This window comes from Vidua chalybeata, chromosome 1 (assembly GCF_026979565.1).
Source record: "Vidua chalybeata isolate OUT-0048 chromosome 1, bVidCha1 merged haplotype, whole genome shotgun sequence".
Taxonomy (NCBI): Eukaryota; Metazoa; Chordata; class Aves; order Passeriformes; family Viduidae; genus Vidua; species Vidua chalybeata.
The window spans coordinates 44,865,067-44,882,427 of NC_071530.1; the positions used below are offsets into that span (position 1 = coordinate 44,865,067).

Here is a 17,361-nt window from a genome sequence, read left to right on the forward strand (position 1 = left end):
CAATGAGCTATGCAGGAGTAGAAGCCAGTTCCACCGCAATGAACATTCAGCTCCTATTTTTGTGCATGGCAACCATTAGTGCTTTTGTATAAAAAAAAAATCCTAACTCTTTCCTTTTTGCAGATGCCCTAAACTACATTAAGTGGTTACTCTCATGTCATACTTGCCCTCTTCCTCCCCCTCCTCTATGAGCACAGTACTGGAAATCACCTGTCTTGGCAATTCATCACAGGTACCAAAAAAACTAGACGCTTATCCTGTTGATGACATGTACTTAAGGGTGTCTCAGCCTTGCAGAAGCTGGTACATGGAACTGTAATCTGCTTGGGAGAGGATGATAAACTGCATAAAATTTTGCACTGTTCATTAAGCATTTCTATTTATCATTTTCTTATTTAACTACTAGATTTTTTAAATAGTGGTAAAATGGTGCTGTGGTTAAGTCCCTAACGTACCCTTAGTTCAACACCATTTGAGGAAGAATTTTCTCCCTGTCACTGAAAATACTGTTTGGAGCTTACTTACTGTCCCTGACTACCACCCAGATTTTATGACTAAATGTTACCTTATGTCATGCATACGTTAATGTACAAAACATACAGCTACTGTTCACATGGATTTGAAGTCAATGAATTTGAATGAAGAGGCTTTCATAATGGAAAAAAAAAAAAGGTATATAATAACCAGTAAATAAAAAGACAGATGACTGATCAATGCTGTATCTGCAAATAGCATTTTCCAAATGGTTTCTGAAGGTCAGACTTACATTTGCATTGAAAGCTACTGGCATTATCAAGCCATAAAATCTTTATGTAATCTTACGTACAATCTTTCAGAACAATAGGTGCCACGAAGTTATCCAAAATATGTTTGGATATATTTTAAGCCAACTTATTGTTCACTAACTATTGTTCACTTCATAAATACTGAGTGGAAAAAATATATTGCTGCGATTTTGACTCTACAGAGGAGGAGCTATCTAGTAGCAATATTTTTCAACTTCCAATTTGAGGAATGCAAGTCTATGTCCAGGCTCTTCAAATAACCTCCCTAGTGTTCCTACACAATTTTTAGCAATTCAGCTCTAAATTTCAGTTTGGGGACAGGTCTCTTACTCACACAATGGATAAGGAACTAATTTATTACAGCAATATGTAAAAAAAACTAATACTGAGAAGCAAGACACATTAACACTATTTTTAGAAAAAGATGAGAAAGCAGATTAATGAAGAAATCTGCTCCAATTTTTACCACATACCCAGGCAGGCCTGGTGCCACTTCCTTTCCTTAGTTTCAGGGCTATAGGCACAGATTTCTGAAATATCTGCACACATGCTGTTTCAAGATCTTCTCTTTCCTATCTTCCCAAATGCTGCACCTTTCAACGTTGTAATGCAAGCATCTGAAGCTTGCAAACATAAAGGACAAACAAGGAGGGTAGCTTTTGTTTTTTCTCTCACTCATATGTGTGAAAGTAACAGAAAGTGTTAAATTCTGCAAATGGCTGCAATCTCTTATAATAACCATCATATGGAGAACAAAGAAAGGTGCTGTAAGTGCATCTAACCCTATGAACAGAGTAATTTCATCGGAAATAATGGTCAAATAAGACAAAAAGGCTCACTGAAAGTATTTGTTTTAATAAAGTTTGACATGCTATACATTCTCTTATTTTTCCATTCCAAACATCCAGATAGGAAAGTACACAAGAAGCTTTAAAACACTGGCTCAGCAAGTCCTTCAAGCATTGCTCCTGTGAGTGTGATGCCTGGATCTATAGACATTTGGCTACAAGGACTCTGGGGAGGAAACAGTTCAGCAGAATGCTGCCATCATTGCTAGAAGGAGCCACAGACCAAATGCAGTAAATCTCAGCCAAACAAGGCAAACGGAACAGGGCACAAACAAGTTAACAGACTGTTACTACAAGGTAATGAATTATTCCAGAAGTCTTTTGGGTAACACATCAGTTTTAACAGGTAATTTGTACAGAGCTGTTTGAATGGGTTTGGCTCAAAGCACAAAATATAAGACTGTGCTGCATTGAGGGGTATCCAGAACAGGTGGGAGATGTGAGCATTAATTCCCATGCTTGTTTTCTTGCAGAATTAGAGGAATAACAGACCACCCAATTGGCTAGAAAGACACCATTTTCAACATTGTTTTTGCAATAAGCGAGCAATTGAGTGTAAAGGACTAAATTGCAGTCAGCCATGAACTAATACTATTTTAACAGTTTTCACCTAAAGAATTACTCATAAGCATTCTTTGGAAAATCATTGCTCAAGTTTACTGCAGAAAACCAGCTAATTTTAGTCAAACAATTTATCATGATATTTATTGAACATAAGCATAGTACCATGACAGTTGCTTTTTGATATTTCTTGAGTGCTAAGGATTACAAGAATACCAATTTTCATAATAACGGTATAAAAACCCCACAAATCAACCAAACATAAGGGAAAGAAGGCAAATGGAGTACTAGGTATTTTCTAATTTTGTGTCTATGTACTTCTCTGGAAAGAAATTATCTGAACAAGCTATTAGGAAAAAAAGTCTGTAACCTTTGTTATTTTCTGAAGAGAATATATCCATCAATAATGATACTCTCAGTTTTACATGCACTGTAAAAATATGTGTCATTTTAAGATGATTCCTCCTCCTCCTCCTTCATTAGGGCAAACATGTGGCCAAGAACAAGTTACATGGCCTCAACTGAAAAATAACCAGAAGTAATGAATCCATTTGACTGAGGTAAACAAATGATCTTTATTTAGAAAGAATATTTAGCTTATCAATGAGATAAAGTGTACATACACTTAGAGCCCTTATTCTTCCACACTGAAGGACAATCTAGCAACAATGTTTTTTAGTGGTACCACCTAATTTCAGTACTACTTTGTCACATTGTGTACAGGTCCTTAAACAGATGTAGTACTTGCCTCTTCAAGAAGACGTGTTACAGCATCTATGTCATTGTATGTTTTAGTCATCTGGCCCACTCTTTCAGCACATAAAACTGCAAAGAAATAAAGCAAAACATTAATCAGACAGGCAGTACCATTGAGGGAGGATCACAGAATATTCTGAGCTGGAAGACACACAGAAGGATCACTGAAGTTCAATCCCATCCTTTGCAAGAACTATCTTTCTAAGTTTAGATGTACATAAGTTTTCATCTAAAAACCTGCTTATGTCAACTTTTGGATGAGCACATCAAGAGCTAAAAAGTCAAAACAAACAAAACAACAAACAAATAAAACTCAGCCCGCCCCCCCACCCCTCAAAAAAATACAAGATTCATGTGGTACTGGTAATACAAATGCTCCTCTTGTAATAAGCACTTGCTTTTGTCAGCGGCAGAACAAACTTAAAACTTTCGTATCTGAAGAACAACATCTTGAATTTATTAAAAACAAAAAATCAGGAAGTCAAAACAGATGTTCTTAGATACATAATTAGGATTCCATCATGTCACAACTCCAATACTGTTAGGGGCACCGTTCATCAGAAAGAGACTGTGTCATATTAAGTTGATAAGAACTGGGTTTTATGGTACAAAGTATGCATGCAAAATAAGAAATGGTTTTTGTAATACCCAGCCACACTACAGTGACCACAGTATCACCCATAACAAATATTTACTTAGACTGGTTGAGATTGTTAATCACTAAGGTGGATCCAGGAGTTTTGTCAGACTGAAGAAAGTATGCAGAAGTTCAGTCTATCACCATAGGTGATCCTTTAAGAAGCTACACTGACTTATCTCTAAGTCAACAAGTTTTCAAAAAATTCACCAACAGTCACAGGAAACAACAGCACTTTCTGCTCGACCCTTCTATTATTTTTTTTTTCAACTACACTTTTTCCCCAAACCCTGTAATTCTGGAAAAAGGACTGTTAATGAAATTCAGTGGATCACACGGACTATGAGTTATCAGGCTGCTGTAGGCTGAACTGCTCTTCAGGGGATTTACCCTTGGCAAGGTCACTTAAGGCTCCGTCTGGCAGATAAGCTAATGTTGTTCCAGTGCACACTAAGGTGGGGGAAGAGACAGATCAGGCCTAATAGGATTTATATAGTGAGGAGGAAAAAAAACCAGAACTGTACAGTAATATTAGCAGAAGACAGTTTGTCACACTAAGGAAATAACACTACCTAATTCATAAATGCACAATCTGCGTATAAATATACAGCTGATCACCACTAAGGCACATTGATAATACATCAAATGCAATATTACTTAGATATCTCTTGAAACATTGGAGGATTATTTTCCCTAAACATCAGAAAATTGCTTAAATTATGGCAAGAATTTAAATTTCTTCATTTATTTTCCCATTTCTCTAATCCTACTTTTGCAGATCACATCCTAAAAGCATTTATAGTATTTATTGACATGAGTAGTGCCAGTGAACTCCAAAGAATGCTAAACAAAAGTATTCAAAATGTAATTGCATTTATCCAAATAGTAAGTCTGAAAGTGGTAACAGTAAAAAGTTTATGCTTCAAAGTAATAACCTGATAAACATGACATATCAATAGAAAGAATAACTCTACCACTGCAGAAGTAAAAACACAGTACATCTGTAGACTACAAGCTATATTACCCAAAAGCAGACTGATAAGGATTCCACAAAAAAAAAAATGCAATAACTTCCAGAAAGTTTGCCATAAAAACTTCACATAAAAACAGAAGGTATAGTGTTCAGAAGACTATTCATCCACACACACAAACTGACATCACCATAAACTCAATTTGGTCTTAAATATAGTGAGTCCATAAGTCATGCCATAAAACATCTATCAGAAACCCTGATGCCAGCAGGTTTCCAATACAACCACACACTAAATAGTTTCCTTGGTTACAACATTCCATCACTACTATAAAATAATATTTGACATTGTGATTAGCAAGTTCATTTAAATTCTGTACCTAGCACTAACAATCACCAATGAGCCGGACTATGGTAACCTCACACCACCCTGATTCAGGTAGATGTATAACCTTCCTAACAGCCAGGCTGATAAAAGGATGGTGTTCCCACAGACAGAACAAAGTCATTCAGCTGGGAGAGTGATAAAGGTTGATTGTGTGGAAACTCCTTTGGTAATTCCTACAGAACTTGCCATTTAAACTTTAACCTGGCAAGGCAATTCCACAGCATTATAACAATAGACATTCCTAGCAGCAAAGTAGAATCTGGTCACCAACAGCTTTTATATCTAGAAATTTCCATCAAAGTTCTGTTGGTGATTGTCAAAACAGAGATCTTCATACACTACTCTGCCAGTGTAGGAGGGTTTCAAAGCAGAAGTGTCCTTTTATACATCCTCTATGTCCAAGTAGAAATAAATTTCAGTAGATCGCATATAATAAAATCTGCCAGTCAACTACTGTCCATACTACCACTACTACTCAGAAATCAAGGCTTGCAGGGAAGAGAGGGTGAAAAGTAAGGGGAGGGTGGAATTCAAAAGCATCATTTAAAAATAAATAGTATAAAGTGTCTAAATACCTAGTTATTCAGCCTCCACAGATAACATTTGGCCAATTCCTAGTACAGCAGTTTTTATTTCTTTAGTGATCAAAAAAAATCTATCGGTGAAAAAGACAGACTATTTTGAAAAACTATTTAGAGGTGTTATCAGTGAAGTATGCAGTGGAAAACCATCCCCTCATATGTCATATATGTAATAGATCCTGCATAATAGGTTTCTAGCCTGCTGGAGTTTCTGATGAGAGCCTGCAACGCTGCTGTAAAGATAAAACAAGAGCAAATGAAGGACAGTGCTGTGTAATGCAAAACCTACAGTGCCAAATTACTGACCTCTTTTTGCTCACTCACACATCAGTAGTTTTTTGCTTGAGGGTGATAGGGTGCACTGTGTCTAAGTGCATGGATGCATGCAAACAGCCAAATCAAATATACTTCGCACTTCTCAGATTATTGAGAAGGCTAATAGACAACAAGAAAGAAATAATGAATAATTTAAAAAATTCACGTATTTTGATAAGTGCTTTGAAGCTAGTGTCACAGATCCAAAACAGGAAACAACAGAGAAAGCTCCCTTCACGTTATTTTCATGACAGCGCTAAATACATGGTACTGGGGACACATTTGCAATTCAAAGTATTTGGTTTTTTTTTTTAAAGCCAAACACGCAGACAACAGACACTACACAGATCAAACATTTCTTCTACCTTAAAGTACCTAGCACCATCTTTATACCATCCTAAAGCCTACAGATTTACTGGTAACCACATTCCTGTGTTTCCCAATGAAGTACAGCTCAAAGGATGTACCCTGCATTTATTTCTTGTCATCTAGTTAATGGAGTATTGATTCCCAAGCTGAAGATGTGCCAGGACATGGAGGAACACATGCACTTTTCTGGATTGCTCCCTGAAAGTCACCTATTCAACAAGTATGCTACTTAGAGTAAAGGATGTTTGCAGGAACAGGAGACAGCTACAGAAGGAAAGGGGAACAAGAATACCACTATTGGCAGCTTCTTCAATGAGCCACCACCCGCCAAACAAAGGATTCAAATAGAAGGAGGAAAAAACCATGCATCACCAGTGCCAGCAGTCACAGGTATCCTCAGCTTCTGTTCCCTGCATCCCTCAACACATATTCCCTCTTCATTTTTGAGACCTATCAACCAAGGATATACTAATGAAATAAAAGAGAGCTGCAGCTGTTGAAGAGGAAAGCCCAGTTCTCACTGCTCCTCTTCACATCTATTTCTAACTAATGGGAAACATATGAGGGGTGACATGCCACTGTAAAGTTTCACTTTTGGGGCAGGTAATATTGACCTGTATAATTATAGAGTCTAACAGGGAAGGTCTTAGTGCATGAAGATTTCCCTACTACTAAAATTTACTTCATCAGAAACTCCATCAGGGGAAATGAATACTGTTCATGGAGCACAGATCTCTTGCCATTTAAACACCCATGCTTCTTATTGGCAAGGTCTTGGGAGGGGATAGTGCTTTTTTTTCGTAACAGTTCCCTACCCAAAGCCTTTAACTATGGCAATGCCTGCTATATTCTTGCTCAGTCATTACAAGCCCTGCCTCACAAATAGCTTCTGTCTTGCTCCCTTCTGCTCACAGCTCTGTCCAAACACCAAAGATACAATGGCAAGGGCATTGCATCCTGAAGGTTGCACATGGAGCCACACAGAACACACATGGCAAATCTTGACTGAGTGACGCTCCCTGCTGCCACTTGGCAAATGTGAGCCATCAAAGACCCTGGCAGACTTGGACTCCTCGGCTCTTGATGGATTCGTTCCTCAAAGGTGATTTTTGCATTCCAAGGATAAAGCACCCACTAAAAATTACAGTTTCAGTTCCAGAGCCACTGATAGTTATGCTCTGGCACAGGTTACTGTGAGCACTACATCAACTCGAGCCAAACACATGTGGAATTCTGAAACTGCCATAGGTATATCACCTTTCAAATAAACTCAGGAAAATTATATCTGAAATATGCTGTCAGCTGCTACTGATTTTTCACAGTTAAAGATAAACGTGGTAGCTTCCCCTCCAATGCAAAGGTGTTTTTGGCAGCCCTGGCTAAACTGGGGCTGAGGCTACAGATCCACTGTTGCCTGCCACATTTGAGACAACCCTAAGAGAATACACCCATCTAAACACCTCAAAAATTTTAAGATACTACTGTCACCCAGAGCTTGAAGAATGTGCTTCTGAGTCACAACTTGCTAGAAATCCAAATCCTAACAGAACAGCCCAGCAGTTCCCCCAGCCTCCTCCAGCACTCCCAAAGCAGGGAGCAGGCCAGTTGCTGCTCCAGAAGGTAGACAGGGAGGTCAGCGGTGGCGTGACCCTGGTTAGAGGGATAAGGAACGATCAGAGCGTGCCAACTGCTTCACAGCTGTCAGGTCACACTGTGGGCGAGCTCTGTGCAGGAGCCTGGAAGAACATGATGATGTGAGAGACACATACTCAGTTAGGAAGTTCAACAGGCAATCCAATAGATTTGGGTTTTGTCTTCTTCAAATGCCACAGCATGGCTTACTGTAATTTCAATGGCACCATTTGCAAAATCATCTTTTAATATTAAGCTGCAAGTTCTGATTCTTCTGAAAGATGAGATTTTATCTTGCTATTTAAGGCTATGGTTCAAGCAGTGTTTGTTTACTGCCATTTCTCTCATAGGGTACTCAAACAGCTTAGAAAATCCAATATTAAAGCCTTACATACAAACCTTTGTTACTACTTAAACGCAGGTTTGCAAGAAAAAAAAAAAAACAACCACAAAATAACAAACCATTGCTTATACTTCTTTCCTAAAGCCTCTGCCTGAAACCTCAGGAAGAGAATAATTTCAAAGTATGTCCTCTAAGTAGGACATGAACTGCATCAAATTTTCTAGTGATGAATGAAAAATCAAGTTAAAAGAAATTTCAAAAAGAGCATCAGACACTTGCTCCTTCTCTGAGCATAAACAGATCAAATGTGGTAACTTGGAAAATACAGACACAAAGTAAAACTAAGAAAGTGTCTCTAGAGAGAACACCTTAATTCTCTTAATTGCCTTAATGCATACATTATTTACAGTTACAGCTGAGGATAGCTCTTCAAAGCTAAAACTTTTTTTGCAGGATTTTTTACTACATGCCACTGAGTTACAGTCTTGACATTCTCTTCCATTCATTTTTTGTCAAGAAATGTCTAGACTGTAGTCAATGTAACTAGCAAATGTGTGAAAGATTTAAATCAGGATCTGGACTGTACATCTTTAAAAATCCTAAAATGAAGCTACAAGCTTGTAAGCCACACATTGTCAGCTGTCTCCTTTCTAGATATGTGGTCTTTTTATATTCCAAATCTTTGGGAGGGAATGGTTGTACCAAAGCTTTCAAGAATGGCTCCTCTCTATCTTTTTTGCTCTAGCATTCACAGAGCTCTGGATGGCCTCCATCCTATTGTATTTTACATTTTAGGAAAGTCAAATCCCTGGAGTGTCTGATTTAAAATTTTAATAGTGATCCCAAGACTTATTTTTTTATTTTAAATTCAATTTGAGCTAGATTCTTTGCCTGCATTTACTAAGTACTTTAGATAAACAGGACTTTTAAACTACCACATTAGTAAATTGAAATGGCTGCCATCATAGGTCCTATATAGGCAAGAGTCTTTTTGTGTCCCATCTGCAAAAGCAAGAATCAAAACATAGCTCCCTTTCAGAACCAGCTAACTCAACAAATCACTAATCAAAGGAAGTTGACAGGTTATCCTTCTCAGGTTCCTTTATGAAGAAAATCTGAGAAGACACTATCAACAGATATCCCTGAGCAAAGTTTCACTGTAGTCAGCCCCAAGGCCATACTTGGGCCATACCTTACTTATCAAATGAAAAGTAAACATATTGCTGTCAGGCAACTTTACAATTCAAAGCAATGCCAATTCCAAAGGTGCCTTCCACTGTCATCAGGAGAGCTGACTGCAATGCTGCCAGGTATAATGTTAGTTCCATGACAGGCTCCAGAAACAGGACTCAGGGCAGTTATAGCATCTAAACGTCAGGACAGAGAAAAACCTCATGAAAAACTACATGAAAATGACTATGGAAATAATAGTCAAGAAGTGAGTACATATCCTGCATATGGAATAGGCCATACAGTTAAAGAGTCTTAATTATACAGTTTTTATCCTCTTCTTTTCAATAACTATAAATGGTTCAAATGAAGCATATCCTCTGATTTCCCATTTCTGGTACCAGATTTACAGCCAGATATAGCTAAAATGTTTCCTTTGTTCAGGATGAAAAGGCTACATGCTGGTGTTTCCATCTGCTTTACTTACAGAATGGATTGACTCACCCATTCTCCTAGAGAAATACTACCCTTTGCAAGCACTCCCACATGCAAAGATACATAGAAATACCATATATAGGTTTTGTGTATCTGTACCTCTGCTACACTGAGTGTGTGGGTGGTATGAACGCATAGGTGGAGAAGAAAAGGCATCTTTAGAAGACATTTCAAACACATACTGAGCTTTTGAGAGGAAAGCACTGTAGAAAGACAGGGCTAAATTTATCCCAGATAGAACTCAAATTTTTCTTTCCCCCCCTCAAAATCAACAAGAGCAGCTTCAGACTGTTAGATCTGGATGAAAGGTAAAGTCAGCAGAAAGAACAAGAACAGCATGATGTATGCTTCAGTAATAATTTAATTGCTAAAATAATAGGAATAAAATATTAAAAATGTCAGCTGGCCTCTCTTGATAAGCTTCCTCTCCATCCCAATCCCCAATCTTAAATTTTCTTTTTATCAGTATTTTCTTCAGCACCTTTCTTTTTTGCATGGATACACAAATCTGAAAACCAGGTGGGATATTTGATTGTGAGGCAGTTTTTACAGGAAAATCCTCTGTAATGGCATTCAAAGAGCATGGTTCATTCACCAAGAACCCTGGACACAGGAACTCTTAACCATGAGATGAGCAAAGATGTAAATTCACAGCACATCACATTTTCTGTGCTAACAATCCTTCAAACCATTCCTACATCGGCTTTACAACAGTTTATTTGGAAGTAACAATTCTCTACCATAAAACTACTGCTTCAGAGAACGATTTACATGAAGTAACAGGAATGGGGCATTCAGCTTTTGCTACCTGAAACCCTGGAGAAGGTTACCAGATTGGCTGGAAGCAGCCCCAGGATAGATACCCTCTCTATACAGCAGGTGCACAGGAGGATTTTCAATGCATGTACATTCCCATTTCCAACATTTTTGGGTTGGTTTTTATATTGAAAATTCAAGTCATAAGACACCACACTTGGATTATTTCTGTCTATGTGCTTTCAAATTCATGGATAAGCACAAAATTGCTGCTCTGTTCTAGAAGCACCTGCTGGGAATGACAACCTAAAATATAGAGTTTCATAAGACACACACATTTTGTGCATATAAAAAATGCACTACAATTCCAGACAGAGAAGATTTCCCAGTTTCTATTTCATTATAAAATACATATTGCACAGCCTTCATCTGTTGATCATGCCTTTCTTATTTAAAGAAGTATACATAAATTAAGATTTATCTTATTTAGATATTGGACAAATACTTCATCCAAACATACTGGCTACACATGTAAAACACAAAATTTTGTCTATTTAATCCACAAATATCACTCAAATCACTTGTAGGTTGCCACGTGCTACCACCATGAAACATTAAAAATAACAGGTGAGAAGTACCTTCTTCCAAGATATCAAGGCTCTGCCTGTTAAAAGTGCATTTCCTCTCATTTTCCTTTTCATAGTCATATTCATAACTTTCCTCTTCATTTACTGACATTGCAGCAGTTATCCCGGATAGACACAAAATAATGCCTTAGTCTCACAGGTGATGGGAAGTCATTCCCTCGGAGGCTGTATTTTTGGGGAGAGTAGAGCAAGGTCTCCACAAAGCAGGATACCATCTTTCCTCACTCACATGCTCAGCCAGGGAACTCTGGAGAGACTGAGTACATGTCCTTAGTGCAACAGCTTTGAGTTGCACAGATGGGGTGGAGGAGGGAAGAGACCATCTGTCTAATAATTACTAGAAGGTTTATGTTGCTCCTCAGACCAGCTCTGACTGTAGCCAGTTTTTGCTCAAAAGCCCTACTAACATATTTCAGACAAAGTCAGTGGGGTGAAAGACCCTCCCTGACACTCCTCACATCAACAAGGCTCCCTTTCCTCTGCCCCTGCTCTTACGAGTGAAGTGGTAGCTCCCTGCAAGTGTCTCAACACGGAAGTCTGACCCAGCCTCTGTCTGTCATACCTGGGGAAGGGTGTGCACCAGCACAGAGTCATAAATCACCTCTCACCTTGCCCAATGCAGCAAGGCCTCACTGGAGTTGTGAATAGCCTGAGCCTGTGCACACACAGCCAATCCCACCCAGCAGAGAGATCTTCATACCCAGGGCTATTGTGCAGTATAGTCTGACTGCAGCTTCCACCACATGCTAGAACCATTAAGTGAAGAACTGGGCTGGGGAAAGGAGCTTTTTTATTGCTTCTACAAAGGAGAGATTACACTGGTACAAAGAACTTAAATGACATATCCCATTAGCTGTCAAATACCGTATTTTCCACAGTCATTTTTCTCTTCAGTCTGATGTGGGAAAAGAAATACCTCCCAAGTCCACATATGGCACCCAAGTGAATTTTCAGGGGTGCATGCATCTCTTCTTTGTTCAACAAGAAACAAATCTCCTGTGCTTAGACCTCTTTGTTTCCAACAGGCTGTGTTTGCCAATCTTGACTACACACACAGGGCAGGCTAACTTTCTTATTTAACTTTTTGTAGCCATAGATATTTAATGTTTGCTAAGTTGCCTCCCTTACTTGCAGTGGCAAGCAGGTGCCCTTTGCTGCTAAAGCATTCCTATCCACGTCACAAGGCAAAACATTTGCAGGCAAAGTGGGGGCAATGCAAGGCAAAGGCACCTCATCATCCTCTGAGGGGGCATAACTGCTAGGAAAAGAGACACAAACATTACATTACAAGCCAGCAGAATGTAACAGTTTGGATCATGTAGGAACAATTTCGCTATTACCCTTTCTCTAGCAGTGAGGAAGAATGGGGTAGTATGAAATTGGAAGCAACTACTTTTACACAATAATGATGAATGATTCTGTTCTATGTTTTAAATTCCTGCTATTTATATGAAAACAATACAACAATGTTTATATAAGTAACAGCCAAAGGATATTAAATACATGCAAGTGGTTGCCGAGGGAAGAAACACCAATTTCTGAATAAAGATTTTGCCACTCAAAGCAACTTGATCTTTGACTGCCAAAATTTACTGCAATATTCAGCAGCAGCAATAACCTCAAGAACTCAGGGGAAAAAATAGCATTGCCTCTTTCTCCCCACATCATTACATTAAAATATGTAATTTTAATAATAAAGAGGACTGCTTCTAGTTTCTGATGCTTAGAGTTTTTGTGTCTTCAGTTCTTCTCTGTAATAGTGAATCAACTCTTTAAAAAATACTTACAATCAGACAGTAAGGGTCTTAAATACCTACTTGCCATTCAGTGGCCATTTATCACATTTCAGTAATAGCTAGAAAATGGAAATTGAGAGAGTAACCAAAACAATAAGTCATATTAAAAGAATGCAGGAAGCACCTTTTAAAGCCTAGGGACAGAAAAGTCCACCCCTGCCAAAGATGCTATGGTTTTAATAATCCTGACAAGCGGTCAACTACAGGTAACTACAGTTTATGAAGGACACACTGAAAGGAGACATGTCGTTGTTCAAAACACATGACAATATAAGGAGAGTAATTGAACATTCCCACAAGCTGGCTTCTGAACTGTGACTAATATCAACTTGTACCACACACGAGGACTCTGACGTTCAAAAGCTGAGAGAAAGCATTGTAATTCCTATTTTGATATCAGCATATAAGAAATGCTGGAGCAAATTTATAATGGGTGGAGAAGGAATGAATGCCCCACCCTCACACTATCAACACATTTTTCATGTATTCTGCACTACACCCCCTTAAGCAATGCAGGAATATTTACTTGCTAAAGATTATGAGCCAGGCTTCCAACCAACACCAAACAATAAGCAGCTACAGATGAAAAAAAAAAAAAAAAAGTAGCAGGTATGTTGTATTTCATTCTGAAAATATACACCCTACACTAGAAAGATTCAAAGGAGATTTTTAACATTTCCTGTAAACACATACTCAGGGACTTTAAGAGTATATTAGAATGAAGATACTTTTTAATGGGTTGTCACTGGGAAGTAAATTTGGTGTATTTGCTGCAAACCCCACTCTGAATTAGGAGGCTTTACCTCCTGTCAGGAAGCTTGTTAAGGGGGCTGCAGTGCTCTGAGCACACTCCCAGTACAATGGCTGCACTGAGGTACAGGGTATATTCAGTAGCTCTGCCATGAAACAGGAAACACACAAACCAGGAGCTAGTTTGAAGAAGGGTGAGGCTGGACACAATACAAACAAACCCTCATATCCTGACTCATTATTTCCAAGGAACTCCAATGCATTCAAATCATTTTAACTTTCCTTTATCAATAAAAATATCTAACATCTGCACAATTAACTGTTACTAACAATGCTGCATCTAGAACAAAGAGATTCTGTGTAAGCCAACAAGTCTAAAAACAGCAGATGAAATGGCAGCAATTTGATTTAAATATGCTGATGAAGAAATGTGGGTATTTTGGGGTGGGCTCTTCAGGGAGGGAGATAAATTGGTTATTGAATGTATGCTTTCTGTTAATATGTACAGTCAAGCAAAGTTTGTTCGTTCAAATTTTTATAGGTTTTATGTTTCCCACTCTTTCAAAATCCCACACAAAGTATCTTCTATCACTCAACGAAAAGGACAGCATGTTACTCTTGCAGAAAGGGAAAGAATGGAATGAATAGGAAAACACTTATCTAGAATTGCTATCTTAGCAATTGAACAGAATAAAACCAAAAAATATCTCTATGCTGCAATGTGTGCTGCCTTATGTGGATTATGTGGCTTGATAAGGAACAGGGAGTCAGTGAAGGAATAAAGAGAAAGAAGTGGCATGGCAAAAAGCAGAAAACCAGGAAAATGGTATCAACAATTCCATGAATATAAACAAGGTTCAACTATATTTATCATGTATAGAGATAAAAGACATGGGAGCACAACGAGCAACCTGAATGAGCATTTTAGCTGCATACCTATAGAGCAAGTGCTGTTTCAGAAGCTGCATGCCAAAGGTATTCATAAGTTTCTCCTAGACTTCAGTAGCATACCCAGTGCCAGCATCCACTGAGATTCAGAGTAACACCAGGGTTACTCTGTCCACAGGGATGGACACAAAAGGGGCCAATGTACGAGGGAGATGATGGGTCACCACACTAACATAAGCAAAGCAACAGTAAGTAATCACTCATAAGAGATAAGGAGAACAAGATAACATTGTTTACTATTGTTAAAAAGAAAGTTAGTGAGCTTGCTGATAATTGTATCAGTGGAGAGGAAAATAGAATAGAGGAGAGAAGCTCTAAACAATAACTGCAAACATAACAGATGGTAAAAGCATTTCAATGTGAGTGGGAAGAAAACACAGGAAGGGATGCTGGAACAAGATGGAGTGGCTCAGGCAAACATAAAAGTGGTTAGGAGGTTTGGCATGTGTAACAAACCAGGCACACCAAGAGTCTGACAGGGGAAAAAAGGATAAGACACCATTTCCTCCACAAGAAATTGCAAAAACTCAGGGCCAACAAAAGAAGGAGAAAAGATCCAATTGCACATTCACAAAGTCATCTGGAATTGTAGGAAACTGAACTCATGCATTGTTATAAGCTGTTGAGGTAGAAATAAACAAGTAATGAAAGAAACCACAAGAAATTTGCTCTAAAGTCAGTCTGGATTTCTCTAGAAAGCACTGTTCATTAGAAAAATATTGCACTAAGGGAGAGGCAGGGAACAAGCATATTCATAAAAATTTCTATCAATTTATACTTTTTGCTTACTTGTTTGGTAGTTTGCTGGAGGTTTAGTATTATTTTTTTTCACCCAAGTTGCATGCAAGATTTTTAAGAATGTATTTTTTTCTATAAAAAACACTTAGATGATCCTAAACTTTTATACTGTTATCTTTTGTAATAAGAGTGGAAAAGTTTCAGCTTTTCCTCTTTATCACTGGTTCTGTCCAAGTCTGCTATGAAAATAGCTACTTTCCTAATCAAATAGAGGCCCAGCTCTTTCCCCAGTCCACCTACACAATATACTTTATTAGCACCAAGTAAGATGACAAGTGTCATTCATATTATAAAATATTATACTTGAAAATATATGTAAAAAGCATAGTGTAGTAGTTATTTATAGAAGTTTAAATTTACTGTAATGTTAGTTAACATCAGTAATTCAAATAGAGTGTGACATTTTATTGTCTATTTCCTCCTACTCCTACCAAAAATAAACTCTGTAAAGGACCTTATGTAAAAGAATTAATTAATTATTCCAACCCTAGAAAGTCTTTGTCAAGACTTATAAATTGTAAATTTTGAGCATTTTTTCTCTTGCAAGATATTAAAAAAATACCACTAACAAATGCAAGTTGAAGACATCATTACTGTCAGTCAGTACAGAAATTCATTACATCTGAGGCAACAGTCAGTTACTGCTTTACCTATTAAGTTAAATAATATCAGTAAAACTTTACATCCTGATATAATTTTAGGCTATTTTTTCCCTTGAAGAACAAGAAACCATATGCTGTTAAAATTACTAAATAAAGGAAACCAAATGAAGTCATGTGTTTTAAATGGAAATCTGAGTCCCAGAGGCCCTGACAAAGAATGTATGAACAATTTCATCAGAAAAATAATTCCACAGGCTATTACCTTGTGAAGATTCCTATTAGTTTTAATGTACCACCCACTATTTTCCAATGTTATATTTATCACAAAGGGTGAACTGGGTGGGATTCATAACTGAATGCACACATACATCTGAGTTCTGAAGAGTCCATGTATGGCAGAGAAATTGGCTCTCTAACTGTGCTTCAATTTGTCTTAAAATAGATAATCAAAACAGGTCAGCTGAGCTGCAACTGCCTATCTCACTATACTGAATGTAAAAAGAATCTCAGGAAAATGACTCTGGTATCAAGAAACACATGGCAGAAAAATAAAAAGCCTATCAAGAGACAGACATCTCTTTTAATATGTCATCTGCTTCAGGTGTTTGGAAAAAGCTCTGTTTTCTACTATAATGATGCCTTTTGTCTGCTATCACAATTAGAATACCTTTCTCTGTCAAGTGCAAATGCCAACACTATTTTAAACCCAAATGAACATTCCAGTATCTAAGGCCAAAGACTGTGTCTTCCACTGCATCTCTCAAATCTTCCTCTCTCACACACACGTGAACTCCAAGAGGCAAAAGAAAGTTAAACCCCATAAAATTGTAGGAATCCTACGAGACTGCGATTTACCTGAGAGGCTGACACAGGACTGACAGCACTACCCTTCAGCAAGTAAAAACTAATACTTTAAATTAAAAAATAACAGCAATTAAAAAAAATGCAAAAAAAGCATTATGCCTTACCTGCTGGAAAATTATTTCCCTATCTGATGTTAAACCCTTCTTTCTCTTAGGGAAGAACTTCCCAAATATTTCAAGCAGACTGCCAGCACATACTCAGCTGACTCTGCAGATCTCAGCTCATGGAAGAAGTATTCTGGGCAGGGGCTCAGCACTGACAGGAAAACCTGTAAGCCCAGAATCCAACCAACCACTACTGTGCACCTGAGGCCCTCATCCCACAAGGTATTTAAATGTTTGCCCAACACC

The 17,361-nt window shown here is 38.0% G+C and overlaps 1 protein-coding gene across 2 annotated transcripts in view; it reads right to left on the reverse strand.

Moving 5' to 3' along the window:
• Nucleotides 1-17,361, reverse strand: part of TRAK1 (trafficking kinesin protein 1) — a 126,807-nt gene that overhangs the window by 36,700 nt on the left and 72,746 nt on the right. For both annotated transcript variants that reach the window (XM_053939701.1, XM_053939703.1), the window contains exon 4: nucleotides 2,943-3,019. In XM_053939701.1, coding sequence (XP_053795676.1) covers nucleotides 2,943-3,019 — 77 coding nt within the window. The remainder of the gene's footprint in view (nucleotides 1-2,942; nucleotides 3,020-17,361) is intronic.